This window comes from Leptodactylus fuscus, unplaced genomic scaffold (genome assembly GCF_031893055.1).
Source record: "Leptodactylus fuscus isolate aLepFus1 unplaced genomic scaffold, aLepFus1.hap2 HAP2_SCAFFOLD_136, whole genome shotgun sequence".
NCBI classification, from domain to species: Eukaryota; Metazoa; Chordata; class Amphibia; order Anura; family Leptodactylidae; genus Leptodactylus; species Leptodactylus fuscus.
In genome coordinates, this window is record NW_027440158.1 from 243,292 (window position 1) to 266,586 (window position 23,295).

General features: G+C 42.6%; 1 protein-coding gene across 1 annotated transcript; it reads left to right on the plus strand.

The window, feature by feature from the left end:
* Positions 1-850: 850 nt before the first annotated feature.
* Positions 851-22,676, plus strand: LOC142187203 (alpha-1-antiproteinase-like). Its single transcript, XM_075261456.1, has 4 exons — positions 851-1,454; positions 12,816-13,074; positions 17,020-17,161; positions 22,491-22,676. Exons 1-4 carry the CDS (start codon positions 851-853, stop codon positions 22,674-22,676), a joined length of 1,191 nt encoding a protein of 396 aa, XP_075117557.1.
* Positions 22,677-23,295: the final 619 nt, after the last annotated feature.

A 23,295-nucleotide genomic window follows, 5' to 3' on the forward strand; every position in this document is an offset into this window, starting at 1 on the left:
CCACACAGTATAATGCTGCTACAGTCACCTGTACTTTATATGTCCCCACACAGTATAATGCTCCTACAGTCACCCGTACTCTATATGTCCCCACACAGTATAATGTACCTACAGTCACCCATACACTATATGTCCCCACACAATATAATGCTCCTACAGTCACCCGTACACTATATGTCCCCACACAGTATAATGTACCTACAGTCACCCGTACACTATATGTCCCCACACAGTATAATGCTCCTACAGTCACCCGTACACTATATATACCCACACAGTATAATCCTCCTACAGTCACCCGTACTTTATATGTCCCCACACAGTATAATGCTCCTACAGTCACCCGTACACTATATATACCCACACAGTATAATCCTCCTACAGTCACCCGTACTTTATATGTCCCCACACAGTATAATGCTCCTACAATCACCCGTACTTTATATGTCCCCACACAGTATTACATCCACACAATAGAGGACTTTGAGAGCCGCCATGTTTGTCTTTATGTTTCGTCTCTTCCCATAGGATTCTGGGCCATGTTATAATCTGTGGCCTTGGCCCACTGTCATCCGCACTTTATGGTGAGTAGTGCCCCCTAGATGGGTTTTCATGCATTCTTAATACGTTCCTCTGACCAGTGGGTTGAACCTCAATCTTCACATCCTGATATGTCTCCGGAGACAAGAAGCTTAATCAGGGGGGTCAGGGAGAGATAAATGTCTCCATTCTCCCCCGGCCATATCTATGAGATTATTCCCAGGTCCTACTTCATAGTGTTTGGACCCATCATTGTTCCTTGTAGTCAGTAATACTTGGAGTCACATTGTCTTCTTTCTATTTCACAGACATGACGGGCTTTGTGTTTTTGGCTGTGGCTCTACTTTTCACAATGGGCTTTGCTAACCTTGAAGAAGATCATGTCAAGGAAGGAGAAGACCATGGTAAGGACCAGCAGCCCAAGGAGCCATTGCCCGGCCATAAGATGTGTCAATACATTCCCGGAGGTTCCTTTGACCTGTATTGGCAGACGGCTTTAGCTCACCCCTCCGAGAACATTGTTATCTCCCCTTTCAGTATATCTGCTGCACTTGGATTACTGTCCCTTGGTCATAAAGGTCACAACTGCTCAAAAATCCTGGAAGGACGTGGAACGACCTCAAACCAGGAAATTCATGAAGGTTTCCACAATCCTGGGGGCAGAGAGCCGCAGCTCAGCACTGGGAACGTTCTATTCATCTCCAAGCACCACAACATATCTCAGACATTTCTAGATGACGCCAAGAAATTCTACAAGGCCGAGGTGATCTCCACTGACTTCACCAACAAAGACGACGTAAAGAATAAGATAAACAGCTACATGGAGAAGAAGACCCAGGGCAAGATCTCTGAGACATTGCACAGTATAGACGAGGACACCATCGTAATCCTTATCAATTACATTGATTTCCAAGGTAATCCATTACTTTATAACACATAGTCCACCACAGGGTTAATACATACAGGGGCCACATCCACCCCAAGTATCACCCCGAGACACCACCAGAAGAGATAAGACATATCAGAGGGAAACACTGAGATGAACAAGTAGTGTGGTGTTATACTAGAGAGGGATAGGAGATAATACACAGGTAATACAGTGTGGGGGATTCTGGGGATTAGTGTAGTGTTATACTAGAGAGAGATAGGAGATAATACACAGATAATACAGTGTGGGGGTTCTGGGGATTAGTGTAGTGTTATACTAGAGAGAGATAGGAGATAATACACAGGTAATACAGTGTGGGGGGTCTGGGGATTAGTGTAGTGTTATACTAGAGAGAGATAGGAGATAATACACAGATAATACAGTGTGGGGGGTTCTGGGGATTAGTGTAGTGTTATACTAGAGAGAGATAGGAGATAATACACAGGTAATACAGTGTGGGGGGTCTGGGGATTAGTGTAGTGTTATACTAGAGAGAGATAGGAGATAATACACAGGTAATACAGTCTGGGGGGTTCTGGGGATTAGTGTAATGTTATACTAGAGAGAGATAGGAGATAATACACAGATAATACAGTGTGGGGGGTTCTGGGGATCAGTGTAGTGTTATACTAGAGAGAGATAGGAGATAATACACAGATAATACAGTGTGGGGGGTTCTGGGGATTAGTGTAGTGTTATACTAGAGAGAGATAGGAGATAATACACAGATAATACAGTGTGAGGGGTTCTGGGATTAGTGTAGTGTTATACTAGAGAGAGATAGGAGATAATACACAGATAATACAGTGTGGGGGGTTCTGGGGATTAGTGTAGTGTTATACTAGAGAGGGATAGGAGATAATACACAGGTAATACAGTGTGGGGGGTTCTGGGGATTAGTGTAGTGTTATACTAGAGAGAGATAGGAGATAATACACAGATCATACAGTGTGGGGGGTTCTGGGGATTAGTGTAGTGTTATACTAGAGAGAGATAGGAGATAATACACAGGTAATACAGTGTGGGGGGTCTGGGGATTAGTGTAGTGTTATACTAGAGAGAGATAGGAGATAATACACAGGTAATACAGTCTGGGGGGTTCTGGGGATTAGTGTAATGTTATACTAGAGAGAGATAGGAGATAATACACAGATAATACAGTGTGGGGGGTTCTGGGGATCAGTGTAGTGTTATACTAGAGAGAGATAGGAGATAATACACAGATAATACAGTGTGGGGGGTTCTGGGGATTAGTGTAGTGTTATACTAGAGAGAGATAGGAGATAATACACAGATAATACAGTGTGAGGGGTTCTGGGATTAGTGTAGTGTTATACTAGAGAGAGATAGGAGATAATACACAGATAATACAGTGTGGGAGGTTCTGGGGATTAGTGTAGTGTTATACTAGAGAGAGATAGGAGATAATACACAGATAATACAGTGTGGGGGTTCTGGAGATTAGTGTAGTGTTATACTAGAGAGTGATAGGAGATTATACACAGATAATACAGTGTGGGAGGTTCTGGGGATTAGTGTAGTGTTATACTAGAGAGAGATAGGAGATAATACACAGATAATACAGTGTGGGGGGTTATGGGGATTAGTGTAGTGTTATACTAGAGAGAGATAGGAGATAATACACAGATAATACAGTGTGGGGGTTCTGAGGATTACTGTAGTGTTATACTAGAGAGAGAAAGGAGATAATACACAGATCATACAGTGTGGGGGGTTCTGGGGATTAGTGTAGTGTTATACTAGAGAGAGATAGGAGATAATACACAGATAATACAGTGTGGGGGGTCTGAGGATTACTGTAGTGTTATACTAGAGAGAGATAGGAGATAATACACAGATCATACAGTGTGTGGGGTTCTGGGGATTAGTGTAGTGTTATACTAGAGAGAGATAGGAGATAATACACAGATAATACAGTGTGGGGGGTCTGGGGATTAGTGTAGTGTTATACTAGAGAGTGATAGGAGATAATACACAGATAATACAGTGTGGGGGGTTATGGGGATTAGTGTAGTGTTATACTAGAGAGAGATAGGAGATAATACACAGGTAATACAGTCTGGGGGGTTCTGGGGATTAGTGTAATGTTATACTAGAGAGAGATAGGAGATAATACACAGATAATACAGTGTGGGGGGTCTGGGGATTAGTGTAGTGTTATACTAGAGAGAGATAGGAGATAATACACAGATAATACAGTGTGGGGGGTTCTGGGGATTAGTGTAGTGTTATACTAGAGAGGGATAGGAGATAATACACAGATAATACAGTGTGGGAGGTTCTGGGGATTAGTGTAGTGTTATACTAGAGAGAGATAGGAGATAATACACAGATAATACAGTGTGGGGGGTTCTGGGGATTAGTGTAGTGTTATACTAGAGAGAGATAGGAGATAATACACAGATAATACAGTGTGGGGGGTCTGGGGATTAGTGTAGTGTTATACTAGAGAGAGATAGGAGATAATACACAGATAATACAGTGTGGGGGGTTCTGGGGATTAGTGTAGTGTTATACTAGAGAGAGATAGGAGATAATACACAGGTAATACAGTGTGGGGGGTCTGGGGATTAGTGTAGTGTTATACTAGAGAGAGATAGGAGATAATACACAGGTAATACAGTCTGGGGGGTTCTGGGGATTAGTGTAATGTTATACTAGAGAGAGATAGGAGATAATACACAGATAATACAGTGTGGGGGGTTCTGGGGATCAGTGTAGTGTTATACTAGAGAGAGATAGGAGATAATACACAGATAATACAGTGTGGGGGTTCTGGGATTAGTGTAGTGTTATACTAGAGAGAGATAGGAGATAATACACAGATAATACAGTGTGAGGGGTTCTGGGATTAGTGTAGTGTTATACTAGAGAGAGATAGGAGATAATACACAGATAATACAGTGTGGGAGGTTCTGGGGATTAGTGTAGTGTTATACTAGAGAGAGATAGGAGATAATACACAGATAATACAGTGTGGGGGTTCTGGAGATTAGTGTAGTGTTATACTAGAGAGTGATAGGAGATTATACACAGATAATACAGTGTGGGAGGTTCTGGGGATTAGTGTAGTGTTATACTAGAGAGAGATAGGAGATAATACACAGATAATACAGTGTGGGGGGTTATGGGGATTAGTGTAGTGTTATACTAGAGAGAGATAGGAGATAATACACAGATAATACAGTGTGGGGGTTCTGAGGATTACTGTAGTGTTATACTAGAGAGAGATAGGAGATAATACACAGATCATACAGTGTGGGGGGTTCTGGGGATTAGTGTAGTGTTATACTAGAGAGAGATAGGAGATAATACACAGATAATACAGTGTGGGGGTTCTGGAGATTAGTGTAGTGTTATACTAGAGAGTGATAGGAGATAATACACAGATAATACAGTGTGGGGGGTTCTGGGGATTAGTGTAGTGTTATACTAGAGAGAGATAGGAGATAATACACAGATAATACAGTGTGGGGGGTTCTGGGGATTAGTGTAGTGTTATAGTAGAGAGAGATAGGAGATAATACACAGATAATACAGTGTGGGAGGTTCTGGGGATTAGTGTAGTGTTATACTAGAGAGAGATAGGAGATAATACACAGATAATACAGTGTGGGGGGTTATGGGGATTAGTGTAGTGTTATACTAGAGAGAGATAGGAGATAATACACAGATAATACAGTGTGGGGGGTCTGGGGATTAGTGTAGTGTTATACTAGAGAGTGATAGGAGATAATACACAGATAATACAGTGTGGGGGGGTTATGGGGATTAGTGTAGTGTTATACTAGAGAGTGATAGGAGATAATACACAGATAATACAGTGTGGGGGGTTCTGGGGATTAGTGTAGTGTTATACTAGAGAGAGATAGGAGATAATACACAGATAATACAGTGTGGGGGGTTCTGGGGATTAGTGTAGTGTTATACTAGAGAGAGGGGAGATAATACACAGATAATACAGTGTGGGGGGTTCTGGGGATTAGTGTAGTGTTATACTAGAGATAGATAGGAGATAATACACAGATAATACAGTGTGGGGGGTTCTGGGGATTAGTGTAGTGTTATACTAGAGAGTGATAGGAGATAATACACAGATAATACAGTGTGGGGGGTTATGGGGATTAGTGTAGTGTTATACTAGAGAGAGATAGGAGATAATACACAGGTAATACAGTCTGGGGGGTTCTGGGGATTAGTGTAATGTTATACTAGAGAGAGATAGGAGATAATACACAGATAATACAGTGTGGGAGGTTCTGGGGATTAGTGTAGTGTTATACTAGAGAGAGATAGGAGATAATACACAGATAATACAGTGTGGGGGGTTATGGGGATTAGTGTAGTGTTATACTAGAGAGAGATAGGAGATAATACACAGATAATACAGTGTGGGGGTTCTGTGGATTACTGTAGTGTTATACTAGAGAGAGATAGGAGATAATACACAGATCATACAGTGTGGGGGTTCTGGAGATTAGTGTAGTGTTATACTAGAGAGAGATAGGAGATAATACACAGATAATACAGTGTGGGGGGTTCTGGGGATTAGTGTAGTGTTATACTAGAGAGAGATAGGAGATAATACACAGATAATACAGTGTGGGGGTTCTGGAGATTAGTGTAGTGTTATACTAGAGAGTGATAGGAGATAATACACAGATAATACAGTGTGGGAGGTTCTGGGGATTAGTGTAGTGTTATAATAGAGAGAGATAGAAGATAATACACAGATCATACAGTGTGGGGGGTTATGGGGATTAGTGTAGTGTTATACTAGAGAGAGATAGGAGACAATACACAGACAATACAGTGTGGGGGGTTATGGGGATTAGTGTAGTGTTATACTAGAGAGAGATAGGAGATAATACACAGATAATACAGTGTGGGGGGTTCATGGATTAGTGCAGTGTTAGGACTAGAGAGAGATAGGAGATAATACACAGATAATACAGTGTGGGGGGTTCTGGGGATTAGTGTAGTGTTAGGACTAGAGAGAGATAGGAGATAATACACAGATAATACAGTGTGGGGGGTTCTGGGGATTAGTGTAGTGTTATATTAGAGACAGGAGATAATACAGAGATAATACAGTGTGGGGGGTTCTGGGATTAGTGTAGTGTTATACTAGAGAGAGATAGGAGATAATACACAGATAATACAGTGTGGGGAGTTCTGGGTATTAGTGTAGTGTTATACTAGAGAGAGATAGGAGATAATACACAGATAATACAGTGTGGGGGTTCTGGAGATTAGTGTAGTGTTATACTAGAGAGAGATAGGAGATAATACACAGATAATACAGTGTGGGGGTTCTGGAGATTAGTGTAGTGTTATACTAGAGAGAGATAGGAGATAATACACAGATCATACAGTGTGGGGGGTTATGGGGATTAGTTTAGTGTTATACTAGAGAGAGATAGGAGATAATACACAGATAATACAGTGTGGGGGTTCTGGAGATTAGTTTAGTGTTATAAAAGAGAGAGATAGGAGATAATACACAGACAATACAGTGTGGGGGGTTATGGGGATTAGTGTAGTGTTATACTAGAGAGATATAGGAGATAATACACAGATAATACAGTGTGGGGGGTTCTGGGGATTAGTGTAGTGTTGTACTAGAGAGAGATAGGCGATAATACACAGATAATACAGAGTGGGGGTTCTGGGGATTAGTGTAGTGTTATACTAGAGAGAGATGGGAGATAATACACAGATAATACAGTGTGAGGGGTTCTGGGATTAGTGTAGTGTTATACTAGAGAGAGATAGGAGATAATACACAGATAATACAGTGTGGGGGGTTCTGGGGATTAGTGTAGTGTTATACTAGAGAGAGATAGGAGATAATACAGTGTGGGGGGTTCTGGGGATTAGTGTAGTGTTATACTAGAGAGAGATAGGAGATAATACACAGATAATACAGTGTGGGGGGTTCTGGGGATTAGTGTAGTGTTATACTAGAGAGAGATAGGAGATAATACACAGATAATACAGTGTGGGGGGGGTTCTGGGGATTAGTGTAGTGTTATACTAGTGAGAGATAGGAGATAATACACAGATAATACAGTGTGGGAGGTTCTGGGGATTATAGTGTAGTGTTATACTAGAGAGAGATAGGAGATAATACACAGATAATACAGTGTGGGGGGTTCATGGATTAGTGTAGTGTTATACTAGAGAGAGATAGGAGATAATACACAGATAATACAGTGTGGGGGGATCTGGGGATTAGTGTAGTGTTAGGACTAGAGAGAGATAGGAGATAATACACAGATAATACAGTGTGGGGGGTTCTGGGGATTAGTGTAGTGTTATATTAGAGACAGATAGGAGATAATACAGAGATAATACAGTGTGGGGGGTTCTGCGATTAGTGTAGTGTTATACTAGAGAGAGATAGGAGATAATACACAGATAATACAGTGTGGGGGGTTCTGGGGATTAGTGTAGTGTTATACTAGAGAGAGATAGGAGATAATACACAGATAATACAGTGTGGGGGTTCTGGAGATTAGTGTAGTGTTATACTAGAGAGAGATAGGAGATAATACACAGATAATACAGTGTGGGGGTTCTGGAGATTAGTGTAGTGTTATACTAGAGAGAGATAGGAGATAATACACAGATCATACAGTGTGGGGGGTTCTGGGGATTAGTGTAGTGTTATACTAGAGAGAGATAGGAGATAATACACAGATAATACAGTGTGGGGGTTCTGGAGATTAGTTTAGTGTTATAAAAGAGAGAGATAGGAGATAATACACAGACAATACAGTGTGGGGGGTTCTGGGGATTAGTGTAGTGTTAGGACTAGAGAGAGATAGGAGATAATACACAGATAATACAGTGTGGGGGGTTCTGGGGATTAGTGTAGTGTTATACTAGAGAGAGATAGATAATACACAGATAATACAGTGTGGGGGGTTCTGGGGATTAGTGTAGTGTTGTACTAGAGAGAGATAGGAGATAATACACAGATAATACAGTGTGGGAGGTTCTGGGGATTAGTGTAGTGTTATACTAGAGAGGGATAGGAGATAATACACAGGTAATACAGTGTGGGGGGTTCTGGGGAATAGTGTAGTGTTATACTAGAGAGAGATAGGAGATAATACACAGGTAATACAGTGTGGGGGGTTCTGGGGAATAGTGTAGTGTTATACTAGAGAGAGATAGGAGTTAATACACAGATAATACAGAGTGGGGGTTCTGGGGATTAGTGTAGTGTTATACTAGAGAGAGATAGGAGATAATACAGTGTGGGGGGTTCTGGGGATTAGTGTAGTGTTATACTAGAGAGAGATAGGAGATAATACACAGATAATACAGTGTGGGGGGTTCTGGGGATTAGTGTAGTGTTATACTAGAGAGAGATAGGAGATAATACACAGATAATACAGTGTGGGGGGGTTCTGGGGATTAGTGTAGTGTTATACTAGTGAGAGATAGGAGATAATACACAGATAATACAGTGTGGGAGGTTCTGGGGATTATAGTGTAGTGTTATACTAGAGAGAGATAGGAGATAATACACAGATAATACAGTGTGGGGGGTTCATGGATTAGTGTAGTGTTATACTAGAGAGAGATAGGAGATAATACACAGATAATACAGTGTGGGGGGATCTGGGGATTAGTGTAGTGTTAGGACTAGAGAGAGATAGGAGATAATACACAGATAATACAGTGTGGGGGGTTCTGGGGATTAGTGTAGTGTTATATTAGAGACAGATAGGAGATAATACAGAGATAATACAGTGTGGGGGGTTCTGCGATTAGTGTAGTGTTATACTAGAGAGAGATAGGAGATAATACACAGATAATACAGTGTGAGGGGTTCTGGGATTAGTGTAGTGTTATACTAGAGAGAGATAGGAGATAATACACAGATAATACAGTGTGGGAGGTTCTGGAGATTAGTGTAGTGTTATACTAGAGAGAGATAGGAGATAATACACAGATAATACAGTGTGGGGGTTCTGGAGATTAGTGTAGTGTTATACTAGAGAGAGATAGGAGATAATACACAGATAATACAGTGTGGGGGTTCTGGAGATTAGTGTAGTGTTATACTAGAGAGAGATAGGAGATAATACACAGATCATACAGTGTGGGGGGTTCTGGGGATTAGTGTAGTGTTATACTAGAGAGAGATAGGAGATAATACACAGATAATACAGTGTGGGGGTTCTGGAGATTAGTTTAGTGTTATAAAAGAGAGAGATAGGAGATAATACACAGACAATACAGTGTGGGGGGTTCTGGGGATTAGTGTAGTGTTAGGACTAGAGAGAGATAGGAGATAATACACAGATAATACAGTGTGGGGTTCTGGGGATTAGTGTAGTGTTATACTAGAGAGAGATAGATAATACACAGATAATACAGTGTGGGGGGTTCTGGGGATTAGTGTAGTGTTGTACTAGAGAGAGATAGGAGATAATACACAGATCATACAGTGTTGGGGGTTATGGGGATTAGTGTAGTGTTATACTAGAGAGAGATAGGAGATAATACACAGATAATACAGTGTGGGAGGTTCTGGGGATTAGTTTAGTGTTATACTAGAGAGGGATAGGAGATAATACACAGGTAATACAGTGTGGGGGGTTCTGGAGATTAGTGTAGTGTTATACTAGAGAGAGATAGGAGATAATACACAGATAATACAGTGTGGGGGTTCTGGGGATTAGTGTAGTGTTATACTAGAGAAAGATAGGAGATAATACACAGATCATACAGTGTGGGGGGTTATGGGGATTAGTGTAGTGTTATACTAGAGAGAGATAGGAGATAATACACAGATAATACAGTGTGGGGGTTCTGGAGATTAGTTTAGTGTTATAAAAGAGAGAGATAGGAGATAATACACAGACAATACAGTGTGGCGGGTTATGGGGATTAGTGTAGTGTTATACTAGAGAGAGATAGGAGATAATACACAGATAATACAGTGTGGGGGGTTCTGGGGATTAGTGTAGTGTTGTACTAGAGAGAGATAGGCGATAATACACAGATAATACAGAGTGGGGGTTCTGGGGATTAGTGTAGTGTTATACTAGAGAGAGATGGGAGATAATACACAGATCATACAGTGTGGGGGTTCTGGAGATTAGTGTAGTGTTATACTAGAGAGAGATAGGAGATAATACACAGATAATACAGTGTGGGGGTTCTGGAGATTAGTGTAGTGTTATACTAGAGAGAGATAGGAGATAATACACAGATCATACAGTGTGGGGGGTTATGGGGATTAGTGTAGTGTTATACTAGAGAGAGATAGGAGATAATACACAAATAATACAGTGTGGGGGGTTCTGGGGATTAGTGTAGTGTTATACTAGAGAGAGATAGGAGATAATACACAGATAATACAGTGTGGGGGGTTCTGGGGATTAGTGTAGTGTTATACTAGAGAGAGATAGGAGATAATACACAGATAATACAGTGTGGGGGGTTCTGGGGATTAGTGTAGTGTTATACTAGAGAGAGATAGGCGATAATACACAGATAATACAGAGTGGGGGTTCTGGGGATTAGTATAGTGTTATACTAGAGAGAGATAGGAGATAATACAGTGTGGGGGGTTCTGGGGATTAGTGTAGTGTTATACTAGAGAGAGATAGGAGATAATACACAGATAATACAGTGTGGGGGGTTCTGGGGATTAGTGTAGTGTTATACTAGAGAGAGATAGGAGATAATACACAGATAATACAGTGTGGGGGTTCTGGGGATTAGTGTAGTGTTATACTAGAGAGAGATAGGAGATAATACACAGATAATACAGTGTGGGGGGGTTCTGGGGATTAGTGTAGTGTTATACTAGTGAGAGATAGGAGATAATACACAGATAATACAGTGTGGGAGGTTCTGGGGATTATAGTGTAGTGTTATACTAGAGAGAGATAGGAGATAATACACAGATAATACAGTGTGGGGGGTTCTGGGGATTAGTGTAGTGTTATACTAGAGAGAGATATGAGACTATACACAGATAATACAGTGTGGGGGGTTCTGGGGATTAGTGTAGTGTTATACTAGAGAGAGATAGGAGATAATACACAGATTATACAGTCTGGGGGGTTCTGGGGATTAGTGTAGTGTTATACTAGTGAGAGATAGGAGATAATACACAGATAATACAGTGTGGGGGGTTCTGGGATTAGTGTAGTGTTATACTTGAGAGAGATAGGAGATAATACACAGATAATACAGTGTGGGGGTTCTGGAGATTAGTGTAGTGTTATACTAGAGAGAGATAGGAGATAATACACAGATCATACAGTGTGGGGGGTTATGGGGATTAGTGTAGTGTTATACTAGAGAGAGATTGGAGATAATACACAGATAATACAGTGTGGGGGGTTCTGGGGATTAGTGTAGTGTTATACTAGAGAGAGATAGGAGATAATACACAGATAATACAGTGTGGGGGTTCTGGAGATTAGTGTAGTGTTATACTAGAGAGAGATAGGAGATAATACACAGACAATACAGTGTGGGGGGTTCTGGGGATTAGTGTAGTGTTATACTAGAGAGAGATAAGAGATAATACACAGATAATACAGTGTGGGGGGTTCTGGGGATTAGTGTAGTGTTATACTAGAGAGAGATAGGAGATAATACACAGATAATACAGTGTGGGGGGTTCTGGGGAATAGTGTAGTGTTATACTAGAGAGAGATAGGAGATAATACACAGACAATACAGTGTGGGGGGTTCTGGGGATTAGTGTAGTGTTATACTAGAGAGAGATAGGAGATAATACACAGATAATACAGTGTGGGGGGTTCTGGGGAATAGTGTAGTGTTATACTAGAGAGAGATAGGAGATAATACACAGACAATACAGTGTGGGGGGTTCTGGGGATTAGTGTAGTGTTATACTAGAGAGAGATAGGAGATAATACACAGATAATACAGTGTGGGGGGTTCTGGGGAATAGTGTAGTGTTATACTAGAGAGAGATAGGAGATAATACACAGATAATACAGTGTGGGGGGTTCTGGGGATTAGTGTAGTGTTATACTAGAGAGAGATAGGAGATAATACACAGATAATACAGTGTGGGGGGTTCTGGGGAATAGTGTAGTGTTATACTAGAGAGAGATAGGAGATAATACACAGATAATACAGTGTGGGGGGTTCTGGGGAATAGTGTAGTGTAATGCAATGATGTTGCAATGAAACCTTAGCAGTTTCTCTCCTTTTTATACTCAGTACATACATGGAGCGCGGTCACTGACTATATAGGGACACATTTCAAACTCCGCCACTCTTTTACAATAAGATTATTGTTCTTTTCATTCCTTTATAGTAAAATCTGAATCTGGATGTGTTGGACAATCTATAGAAGATTTCTATGTGAATGAGACAACGAGTGTGAAGGTTCCTTACATGACCAGAACAGGAATGTACAATGTAACCTCCACCGATGAGGTCACCGTGGTCTCCATACCCTATAGTGGAGATGTCAGCGCCTTATACATAATGCCAAGTAAGGGGAAGTTGTCAGAGATAGAAGAGAAGCTCAATGAGGAAACTGTACAGAAGTGGGAGAACACAATGGAAATGAGGTTAGAGAATATCTAATCAATCTCCTGTCTATCTATCTATCTATCTATCTATCTATCTATCTATCTCCTATCTATCTATCTATCATCTATCTATCTATCTATCTATCTATCTATCTCCTATCTATCTATCTATCTATCTATCTATCTATCTCCTATCTATCTATCTATCTATCTATCTATCTCCTATCTATCTATCTATCTATCTATCTATCTATCTCCTATCTATCTATCTATCTATCTCCTATCTATCTATCTATCTATCTATCTATCTATCTATCTCCTATCTATCTATCTATCTATCTATCTATCTATCTATCTCCTATCTATCTATCTATCTATCTATCTATCTATCTATCTATCTATCTATCTCCTATCTATCTATCTCCTATCTATCTATCTCCTATCTATCTATCTCCTATCTATCTATCTATCTATCTATCTATCTATCTATCTATCTATCTATCTCCTATCTATCTATCTATCTATCTATCTCCTATCTATCTATCTATCTATCTATCTATCTATCTATCTCCTATCTATCTATCTATCTATCTATCTATCTATCTATCTCCTATCTATCTATCTATCTATCTATCTATCTATCTATCTATCTCCTATCTATCTATCTATCTATCTATCTATCTATCTCCTATCTATCTATCTCCTATCTATCTATCTATCTATCTATCTATCTATCTATCTATCTATCTATCTATCTATCTATCTCATATATCTATCTATCTCCTATCTATCTATCTATCTATCTATCTATCTATCTATCTATCTATCTCCTATCTATCTATCTATCTATCTATCTATCTCCTATCTATCTATCTATCTATCTATCTATCTATCTCCTATCTATCTATCTATCTATCTATCTATCTCCTATCTATCTATCTATTTATCTATCTATCTATCTATCTATCTATCTATCTATCTATCTATCTCCTATCTATCTATCTATCTATCTCCTATCTATCTATCTATCTATCTATCTCCTATCTATCTATCTATCTATCTATCTATCTATCTCATATATCTATCTATCTCATATATCTATCTATCTCCTATCTATCTATCTATCTATCTATCTATCTATCATCTATCTATCTATCTCCTATCTATCTATCTATCTATCTATCTATCTATCTATCTCCTATCTATCTCCTATCTATCTATCTATCTATCTATCTATCTATCTATCTATCTATCTATCTCATATATCTATCTATCTCCTATCTATCTATCTATCTATCTATCTATCTATCTATCTATCTATCTATCTCCTATCTATCTATCTATCTATCTATCTATCTCCTATCTATCTATCTATCTATCTATCTATCTATCTATCTATCTCCTATCTATCTATCTATCTATCTATCTATCTCCTATCTATCTATCTATTTATCTATCTATCTATCTATCTATCTATCTATCTATCTATCTATCTCCTATCTATCTATCTATCTATCTCCTATCTATCTATCTATCTATCTCCTATCTATCTATCTATCTATCTATCTATCTATCTATCTATCTATCTATCTATCTCATATATCTATCTATCTCATATATCTATCTATCTCCTATCTATCTATCTATCTATCTATCTATCATCTATCTATCTATCTCCTATCTATCTATCTATCTATCTATCTATCTATCTATCTATCTCCTATCTATCTATCTATCTATCTATCTATCTATCTCCTATCTATCTATCTCCTATCTATCTATCTCCTATCTATCTATCTATCTATCTATCTATCTCCTATCTATCTATCTCCTATCTATCTATCTATCTATCTATCTATCTATCTATCTATCTCCTATCTATCTATCTATCTATCTATCTATCTATCATCTATCTATCTATCTATCTCCTATCTATCTATCTATCTATCTATCTATCTATCTCCTATCTATCTATCTATCTCCTATCTATCTATCTATCTATCTATCTATCTATCTATCTATCTCCTATCTATCTATCTATCTATCTATCTATCTATCTATCTATCTATCTATCTCCTATCTATCTATCATCTATCTATCTATCTATCTATCTCCTATCTATCTATCTATCTATCTATCTATCTATCTATTTATCTATCTATCTACAGTCCTATGGAAAAGTTTGGGCACCCCTATTAATCTTAATCATTTTTAGTTCTAAATATTTTGGTGTTTGCAGCAGCCATTTCAGTTTGATATATCTAATAACTGATGGACACAGTAATATTTCAGGATTGAAATGAGGTTTATTGTACTAACAGAAAATGCGCAATATGCATTAAACCAAAATTTGACCGGTGCAAAAGTATGGGCACCCTTATCATTTTATTGATTTGAATTCCCCTAACTACTTTTTACTGACTTACTAAAGCACAAAATTGGTTTTGTAACCTCAGTGAGCTTTGACCTTCATAGCCAGATGTATCCAATCATAAGAAAAGGTATTTAAGGTGGCCAATTGCAAGTTGATCTCCTATTTGAATCTCCTCTGAAGAGTGGCATCATGGGCTACTCAAAACAACTCTCAAATGATCTGAAAACAAAGATTGTTCAACATAGTTGTTCAGGGGAAGGATACAAAAAGCTGTCTCAGAGATTTAACCTGTCAGTTTCCACTGTGAGGAACATAGTAAGGAAATGGAAGACCACAGGGACATTTCTTGTTAAGCCCAGAAGTGGCAGGCCAAGAAAAATATCAGAAAGGCAGAGAAGAAGAATGGTGAGAACAGTCAAGGACAATCCACAGACCACCTCCAAAGAGCTGCAGCATCATCTTGCTGCAGATGGTGTCACTGTGCATCAGTCAGCAATACAGCGCACTTTGCACAAATAGAAGCTGTATGGGAGAGTGATGAGAAAGAAGCCGTTTCTGCACGTACGCCACAAATAGAGTCACCTGAGGTATGAAAAAGCACATTTGGACAAGGCAGCTTCATTTTGGAAATAAAAATTGAGTTGTTTGGTTATAAAAAAAGGCGTTATGCATGGCGTCCAAAAAGAAACAGCATTCCAAGAAAAACACATGCTACCCACTGTAAGATTTGGTGGAGGTTCCATCATGCTTTGGGGCTGTGTGGCCAATGCCGGCATCGGGAATCTTGGTAAAGTTGAGAGTCGCATGGATTCCACTCAGTATCAGCAGATTCTTGAGAATAATGTTCAAGAATCAGTGACGAAGTTGAAGTTACGCCGGGGATGGATATTTCAGCAAGACAATGATCCAAAACACCGCTCCAAATCCTCAGGCATTCATGCAGAGGAACAATTACAATGTTCTGGAATGGCCATCCCAGTCCCCAGACCTGAATATCATTGAACATCTGTGGGATGATTTGAAGCGGGCTGTCCATGCTCGGCGACCATCTAACTTAACTGAACTTGAATTGTTTGTCCAAAATACCTTCATCCAGGATCCAGGAACTGATTAAAAGCTACAGGAAGCGACTAGAGGCTGTTATCTTTGCAAAAGGAGGATCTACTAAATATTAATGTCACTTTTCTGTTGAGGTGCCCATACTTTTGCACCGGTCAAATTTTGGTTTAATGCATATTGCACATTTTCTGTTAGTACAATAAACCTCATTTCAATCCTGAAATATTACTGTGTCCATCAGTTATTAGATATATCAAACTGAAATGGCTGCTGCAAACACCAAAATATTTAGAACTAAAAATGATTAAGATTAATAGGGGTGCCCAAACTTTTTCATAGGACTGTATCTATTTCTTTATCTTATATCTATTTATCCCCCAGGATAAGAAATCCTTGTAGATAAGTTTAGTCTGACTGTTGTAGTTCTAGGTGTCATGCAGGAGGGGGCGCTAATACAGGACAGTCTAATCTGAATGGTAATGGATATGCACATTATCTTATATGATAAGTAGAGATATTTGTAGACATTTCTGCCTCTTCTTCTCTTACAGATCCTTAGAATTATCTATTCCAAATATCTCCGTCTCCTTCGTTCTGGATCTGAAAAAAAAATTAATAAAAAGCAAACGGGGAACAGAAAAAGTTATCCCCAACAATCTGTCTGATATCAGTGAGGAGAAGCCGAAGTATCAGGTATTTATATTATATCATTATTAGTGCTAGTTGTAATAATAATAGTAAAATAGTAATGAGCTGCTAGTAATAAGCGCAAGCTAGATCCCCTTACATGGTATTGGGCGAGGAGGCGCTGTGTTCTGCTGCTCGGCCTCGGTAGGTATCTCAGTACGGTGTAGCGGCGCAGTGTTCTGCTGCTCAGCCTCGGTAGGTATCTCAGTACGGTGTAGCGGCGCAGTGTTCTGCTGTACGGCCTCGGTAGGTATCTCAGTACGGTGTAGCGGCGCAGTGTTCTGCTGCTCGGCCTTGGTAGGTATCTCAGTACGGTGTTGCGGCGCAGTGTTCTGCTGTTTGGCCTCGGTAGGTATCTCAGTACGGTGTTGCGGCGCAGTGTTCTGCTGCTCGGCCTTGGTAGGTATCTCAGTACGGTGTTGCGGCGCAGTGTTCTGCTGTTTGGCCTCGGTAGGTATCTCAGTACGGTGTTGCGGCGCAGTGTTCTGCTGTTTGGCCTCGGTAGGTATCTCAGTACGGTGTAGCGGCGCAGTGTTCTGCTGCTCGGCCTCGGTAGGTATCTCAGTACGGTGTAGCGGCGCAGTGTTCTGCTGCTCAGCCTCGGTAGGTATCTCAGTACGGTGTAGCGGCGCTGTGTTCTGCTGCTCGGCCTCGGTAGGTATCTCAGTACGGTGTAGCGGCGCAGTGTTCTGCTGTACGGCCTCGGTAGGTATCTCAGTACGGTGTAGCGGCGCAGTGTTCTGCTGCTCGGCCTTGGTAGGTATCTCAGTACGGTGTTGCGGCGCAGTGTTCTGCTGTTTGGTCTTGGTAGGTATCTCAGTACGGTGTAGCGGCGCAGTGTTCTGCTGCTCGGCCTTGGTAGGTATCTCAGTACGGTGTTGCGGCGCAGTGTTCTGCTGTTTGGTCTTGGTAGATATCTCAGTACGGTGTAGCGGCGCAGTGTTCTGCTGTTCAGCCTTGGTAGGTATCTCAGTACAATGTAGCGGCGCAGTGTTCTGCTGTTCAGCCTTGGTAGGTATCTCAGTACGGTGTAGCGGCGCAGTGTTCTGCTGTACGGCCTCGGTAGGTATCTCAGTACAATGTAGCGGCGCAGTGTTCTGCTGTTCGGCCTTGGTAGGTATCTCAGTACGGTGTAGCGGCGCAGTGTTCTGCTGTACGGCCTCGGTAGGTATCTCAGTACGGTGTAGCGGCGCAGTGTTCTGCTGTTCGGCCTTGGTAGGTATCTCAGTACGGTGTAGCGGCGCAGTGTTCTGCTGTTCAGCCTTGGTAGGTATCTCAGTACAATGTAGCGGCGCAGTGTTCTGCTGTTCGGCCTTGGTAGGTATCTCAGTACGGTGTAGCGGCGCAGTGTTCTGCTGTACGGCCTCGGTAGGTATCTCAGTACTGTGTAGCGGCGCAGTGTTCTGCTGTTTGGCCTTGGTAGGTATCTCAGTACGGTGTAGCGGCGCAGTGTTCCGCTTTTTGGCCTTGGTAGGTATCTCAGTACGGTGTAGCGGCGCAGTGTTCTGCTGCTCGGCCTCGGTAGGTATCTCAGTACGGTGTAGCGGCGCGCAGTGTTCTGCTGTTCGGCCTTGGTAGGTTTCTCAGTACGGTGTAGCGGCGCAGTGTTCTGCTGTTTGGTCTTGGTAGGTATCTCAGTACGGTGTAGCGGCGCGCAGTGTTCCGCTTTTTGGCCTTGGTAGGTATCTCAGTACGGTGTAGCGGCGCAGTGTTTTGCTGTTTGGTCTTGGTAGGTATCTCAGTACGGTGTAGCGGCGCAGTGTTCTGCTGTTCGGCCTTGGTAGGTATCTCAGTACGGTGTAGCGGCGCGCAGTGTTCCGCTTTTTGACCTTGGTAGGTATCTCAGTACGGTGTAGCGGCGCAGTGTTCTGCTGTTCAGCCTCGGTAGGTATCTCAGTACGGTGTAGCGGCGCTGTGTTCTGCTGCTCGGCCTTGGTAGGTATCTCAGTACGGTGTAGCGACGCGCAGTGTTCTGCTGTTTGGTCTTGGTAGGTATCTCAGTACGGTGTAGCGGCGCAGTGTTCTGCTGTTTGGCCTTGGTAGGTATCTCAGTACGGTGTAGCGGCTCAGTGTGCTGCAGTTCGGCCTCGGTAGGTATCTCAGTACGATGTAGCGGCGCAGTGTTCTGCTGTTCGGCCTTGGTAGGTATCTCAGTACGGTGTAGCGGCGCAGTGTTCCGCTTTTCGGCCTTGGTAGGTATCTCAGTACAGTGTAGCGCCGTGCAGTGTTTTGCTGTTCGTCCTTCGTAGGTATCTCAGTACGGTGTAGTGGCGCAGTGTTCCGCTTTTTGGTCTTGGTAGGTATCTCAGTACGGTGTAGCGGCGCAGTGTTCCGCTTTTTGGCCTTGGTAGGTATCTCAGTACGGTGTAGCGGCGCAGTGTTCTGCTGTTCGGCCTTGGTAGGTATCTCAGTACGGTGTAGCGGCGCAGTGTTCTGCTGTTCGGCCTTGGTAGGTATCTCAGTACGGTGTAGCGGCGCAGTGTTCCGCTTTTCGGCCTTGGTAGGTATCTCAGTACAGTGTAGCGCCGTGCAGTGTTTTGCTGTTCGTCCTTCGTAGGTATCTCAGTACGGTGTAGTGGCGCAGTGTTCCGCTTTTTGGTCTTGGTAGGTATCTCAGTACGGTGTAGCGGCGCAGTGTTCCGCTTTTTGGCCTTGGTAGGTATCTCAGTACGGTGTAGCGGCGCAGTGTTCTGCTGTTCGGCCTTGGTAGGTATCTCAGTACGGTGTAGCGGCGCAGTGTTCTGCTGTTCGGCCTTGGTAGGTATCTCAGTACGGTGTAGCGGCGCAGTGTTCTGCTGTTCGGCCTTGGTAGGTATCTCAGTACGGTGTAGCGGCGCAGTGTTCTGCTGTTCGGCCTTGGTAGGTATCTCAGTACGGTGTAGCGGCGCAGTGTTCTGCTGTTCGGCCTTGGTAGGTATCTCAGTACGGTGTAGCGGCGCGCAGTGTTCCGCTTTTTGACCTTGGTAGGTATCTCAGTACGGTGTAGCGGCGCAGTGTTCTGCTGTTCAGCCTCGGTAGGTATCTCAGTACGGTGTAGCGGCGCTGTGTTCTGCTGCTCGGCCTTGGTAGGTATCTCAGTACGGTGTAGCGACGCGCAGTGTTCTGCTGTTTGGTCTTGGTAGGTATCTCAGTACGGTGTAGCGGCGCAGTGTTCTGCTGTTTGGCCTTGGTAGGTATCTCAGTACGGTGTAGCGGCTCAGTGTGCTGCAGTTCGGCCTCGGTAGGTATCTCAGTACGATGTAGCGGCGCAGTGTTCTGCTGTTCGGCCTTGGTAGGTATCTCAGTACGGTGTAGCGGCGCAGTGTTCCGCTTTTCGGCCTTGGTAGGTATCTCAGTACAGTGTAGCGCCGTGCAGTGTTTTGCTGTTCGTCCTTCGTAGGTATCTCAGTACGGTGTAGTGGCGCAGTGTTCCGCTTTTTGGTCTTGGTAGGTATCTCAGTACGGTGTAGCGGCGCAGTGTTCCGTTTTTTGGCCTTGGTAGGTATCTCAGTACGGTGTAGCGGCGCAGTGTTCTGCTGTTCGGCCTTGGTAGGTATCTCAGTACGGTGTAGCGGCGCAGTGTTCTGCTGTTCGGCCTTGGTAGGTATCTCAGTACGGTGTAGCGGCGCAGTGTTCTGCTGTTCGGCCTTGGTAGGTATCTCAGTACGGTGTAGCGGCGCAGTGTTCCGCTTTTCGGCCTTGGTAGGTATCTCAGTACAGTGTAGCGCCGTGCAGTGTTTTGCTGTTCGTCCTTCGTAGGTATCTCAGTACGGTGTAGTGGCGCAGTGTTCCGCTTTTTGGTCTTCGTAGGTATCTCAGTACGGTGTAGCGGCGCAGTGTTCCGCTTTTTGGCCTTGGTAGGTATCTCAGTACGGTGTAGCGGCGCAGTGTTCTGCTGTTCGGCCTTGGTAGGTATCTCAGTACGGTGTAGCGGCGCAGTGTTCTGCTGTTCGACCTTGGTAGGTATCTCAGTACGGTGTAGCGGCGCAGTGTTCTGCTGTTCGGCCTTGGTAGGTATCTCAGTACGGTGTAGCGGCGCAGTGTTCTCCTGTTCGGTCTTGGTAGGTATGTCAGTACGGTGTAGCGGCGCAGTGTTCTGCTGTTCGGCCTTGGTAGGTATCTCAGTACGGTGTAGCGGCGCAGTGTTCTGCTGTTCGGCCTTGGTAGGTATCTCAGTACGGTGTAGCGGCGCAGTGTTCTCCTGTTCGGTCTTGGTAGGTATCTCAGTACGGTGTAGCGGCGCTGTGTTCTGCTGTTCGGCCTTGGTAGGTATCTCAGTACGGTGTAGCGGCGCAGTGTTCTGCTGTTCGGCCTTGGTAGGTATCTCAGTACAGTGTAGCGGCGCAGTGTTCTGCTGTTCGGCCTTGGTAGGCATCTCAGTACGGTGTAGCGGCGCAGTGTTCTGCTGTTTGGCCTTGGTAGGTATCTCAGTACGGTGTAGCGGCGCAGTGTTCTGCTGCTCGGCCTCGGTCGGTATCTCAGTACGGTGTAGCGGCGCAGTGTTCTCCTGTTCGGTCTTGGTAGGTATCTCAGTACGGTGTAGCGGCGCAGTGTTCTGCTGTTTGGTCTTGGTAGGTATCTCAGTACGGTGTAGCGGCGCGCAGTGTTCCGCTTTTTGGCCTCGGTAGGTATCTCAGTACGGTGTAGCGGCGCAGTGTTTTGCTGCTCGGCCTCGGTAGGTATCTCAGTACGGTGTAGCGGCGCGCAGTGTTCTGCTGCTCGGCCTCGGTAGGTATCTCAGTACGGTGTAGCGGCGCGCAGTGTTCTGCTGCTCGGCCTCGGGAGGTATCTCAGTACGGTGTAGCGGCGCGCAGTGTTCTGCTGCTCGGCCTCGGTAGGTATCTCAGTACGGTGTAGCGGCGCAGTGTTCTGCTGCTCGGCCTCGGTAGGTATCTCAGTACGATGTAGGGGCGCGCAGTGTTCTGCTGTTCAGCCTCGGTAGGTATCTCAGTACGGTGTAGCGGCGCAGTGTTCCGCTTTTTGGCCTTGGTAGGTATCTCAGTACGGTGTAGCGTCGCGCAGTGTTATTAGTTGTGGTCACCACTAGCGGTGTAGGTTTCTGGAGATCTCTACATTGGCTCTGCCTTCATCTTCCCATCAGTTTGCTGTTCCCTAGATTGCAGTAAGTCGGGGCCGCTCTTGCTGGGGTAACATTAGGCTGGAATATTTGGGTACTTGAGCATTGTGGGGTGTCAGCGGCAGTACAACATATATATATATGGCTAGGGATGACGTCTTGGATAGAGCCTTGGAGCGGAGGCTGCTATATCACTGTATACTGGTATTACCACCTAATGGCTTTTCATTATACCTTCACTTCATCAACTAAAGTTTTATTCTCTTCTCTCCCCCATAGGCCGTCCATGTAGCGTCACTGACAGTGCAGGATAAGGGGGCAGAAGAAACCGCGGGGTCCACAGGACAAGGGGGAGACCCAAAAATATCATCGCCTACTCTTATTTCATTTAACCGTCCATTTGTATTTACAATATTAGCCAAGAAATCTCTTCTCTTCACCAGAATTATCAAGCCAACAAAGTGATCGTATCACATACATATCATCATCAATAAAGAGTATATCACTACTATATATACTGTACCTCACTACTATATATACTGTACCTCACTACTATATATATACTGTACCTCACTACTATATATACTGTACCTCACTACTATATATATACTGTACCTCACTACTACATATACTGTACCTCACTACTATATATATACTGTACCTCACTACTATATATATATACTGTACCTCACTACTATATATATACTGTACCTCACTACTACATATATACTGTACCTCACTACTATATATACTGTACCTCACTACTATATATATATACTGTACCTCACTACTATATATATACTGTACCTCACTACTACATATATACTGTACCTCACTACTATATATATACTGTACCTCACTACTATATATACTGTACCTCACTACTATATATATACTGTACCTCACTACTATATATATATACTGTACCTCACTACTATATATATACTGTACCTCACTACTATATATATATACTGTACCTCACTACTACATATACTGTACCTCACTACTATATATATACTGTACCTCACTACTATATATACTGTACCTCACTACTATATATATACTGTACCTCACTACTATATAT

What these genes read in the sequence shown, in the direction of transcription:
- LOC142187203 (XM_075261456.1), top strand. Translation starts at nt 851, where the DNA reads ATGACGGGCTTTGTGTTTTTGGCTGTGGCTCTACTTTTCACAATGGGC. An exon ending in CAATTACATTGATTTCCAAG is followed by an intron (nt 1,455 to 12,815) that starts GTAATCCATTAC and finishes ATTCCTTTATAG; the next exon opens with TAAAATCTGAATCTGGATGT. An exon ending in GAGAACACAATGGAAATGAG is followed by an intron (nt 13,075 to 17,019) that starts GTTAGAGAATAT and finishes CTTCTCTTACAG; the next exon opens with ATCCTTAGAATTATCTATTC.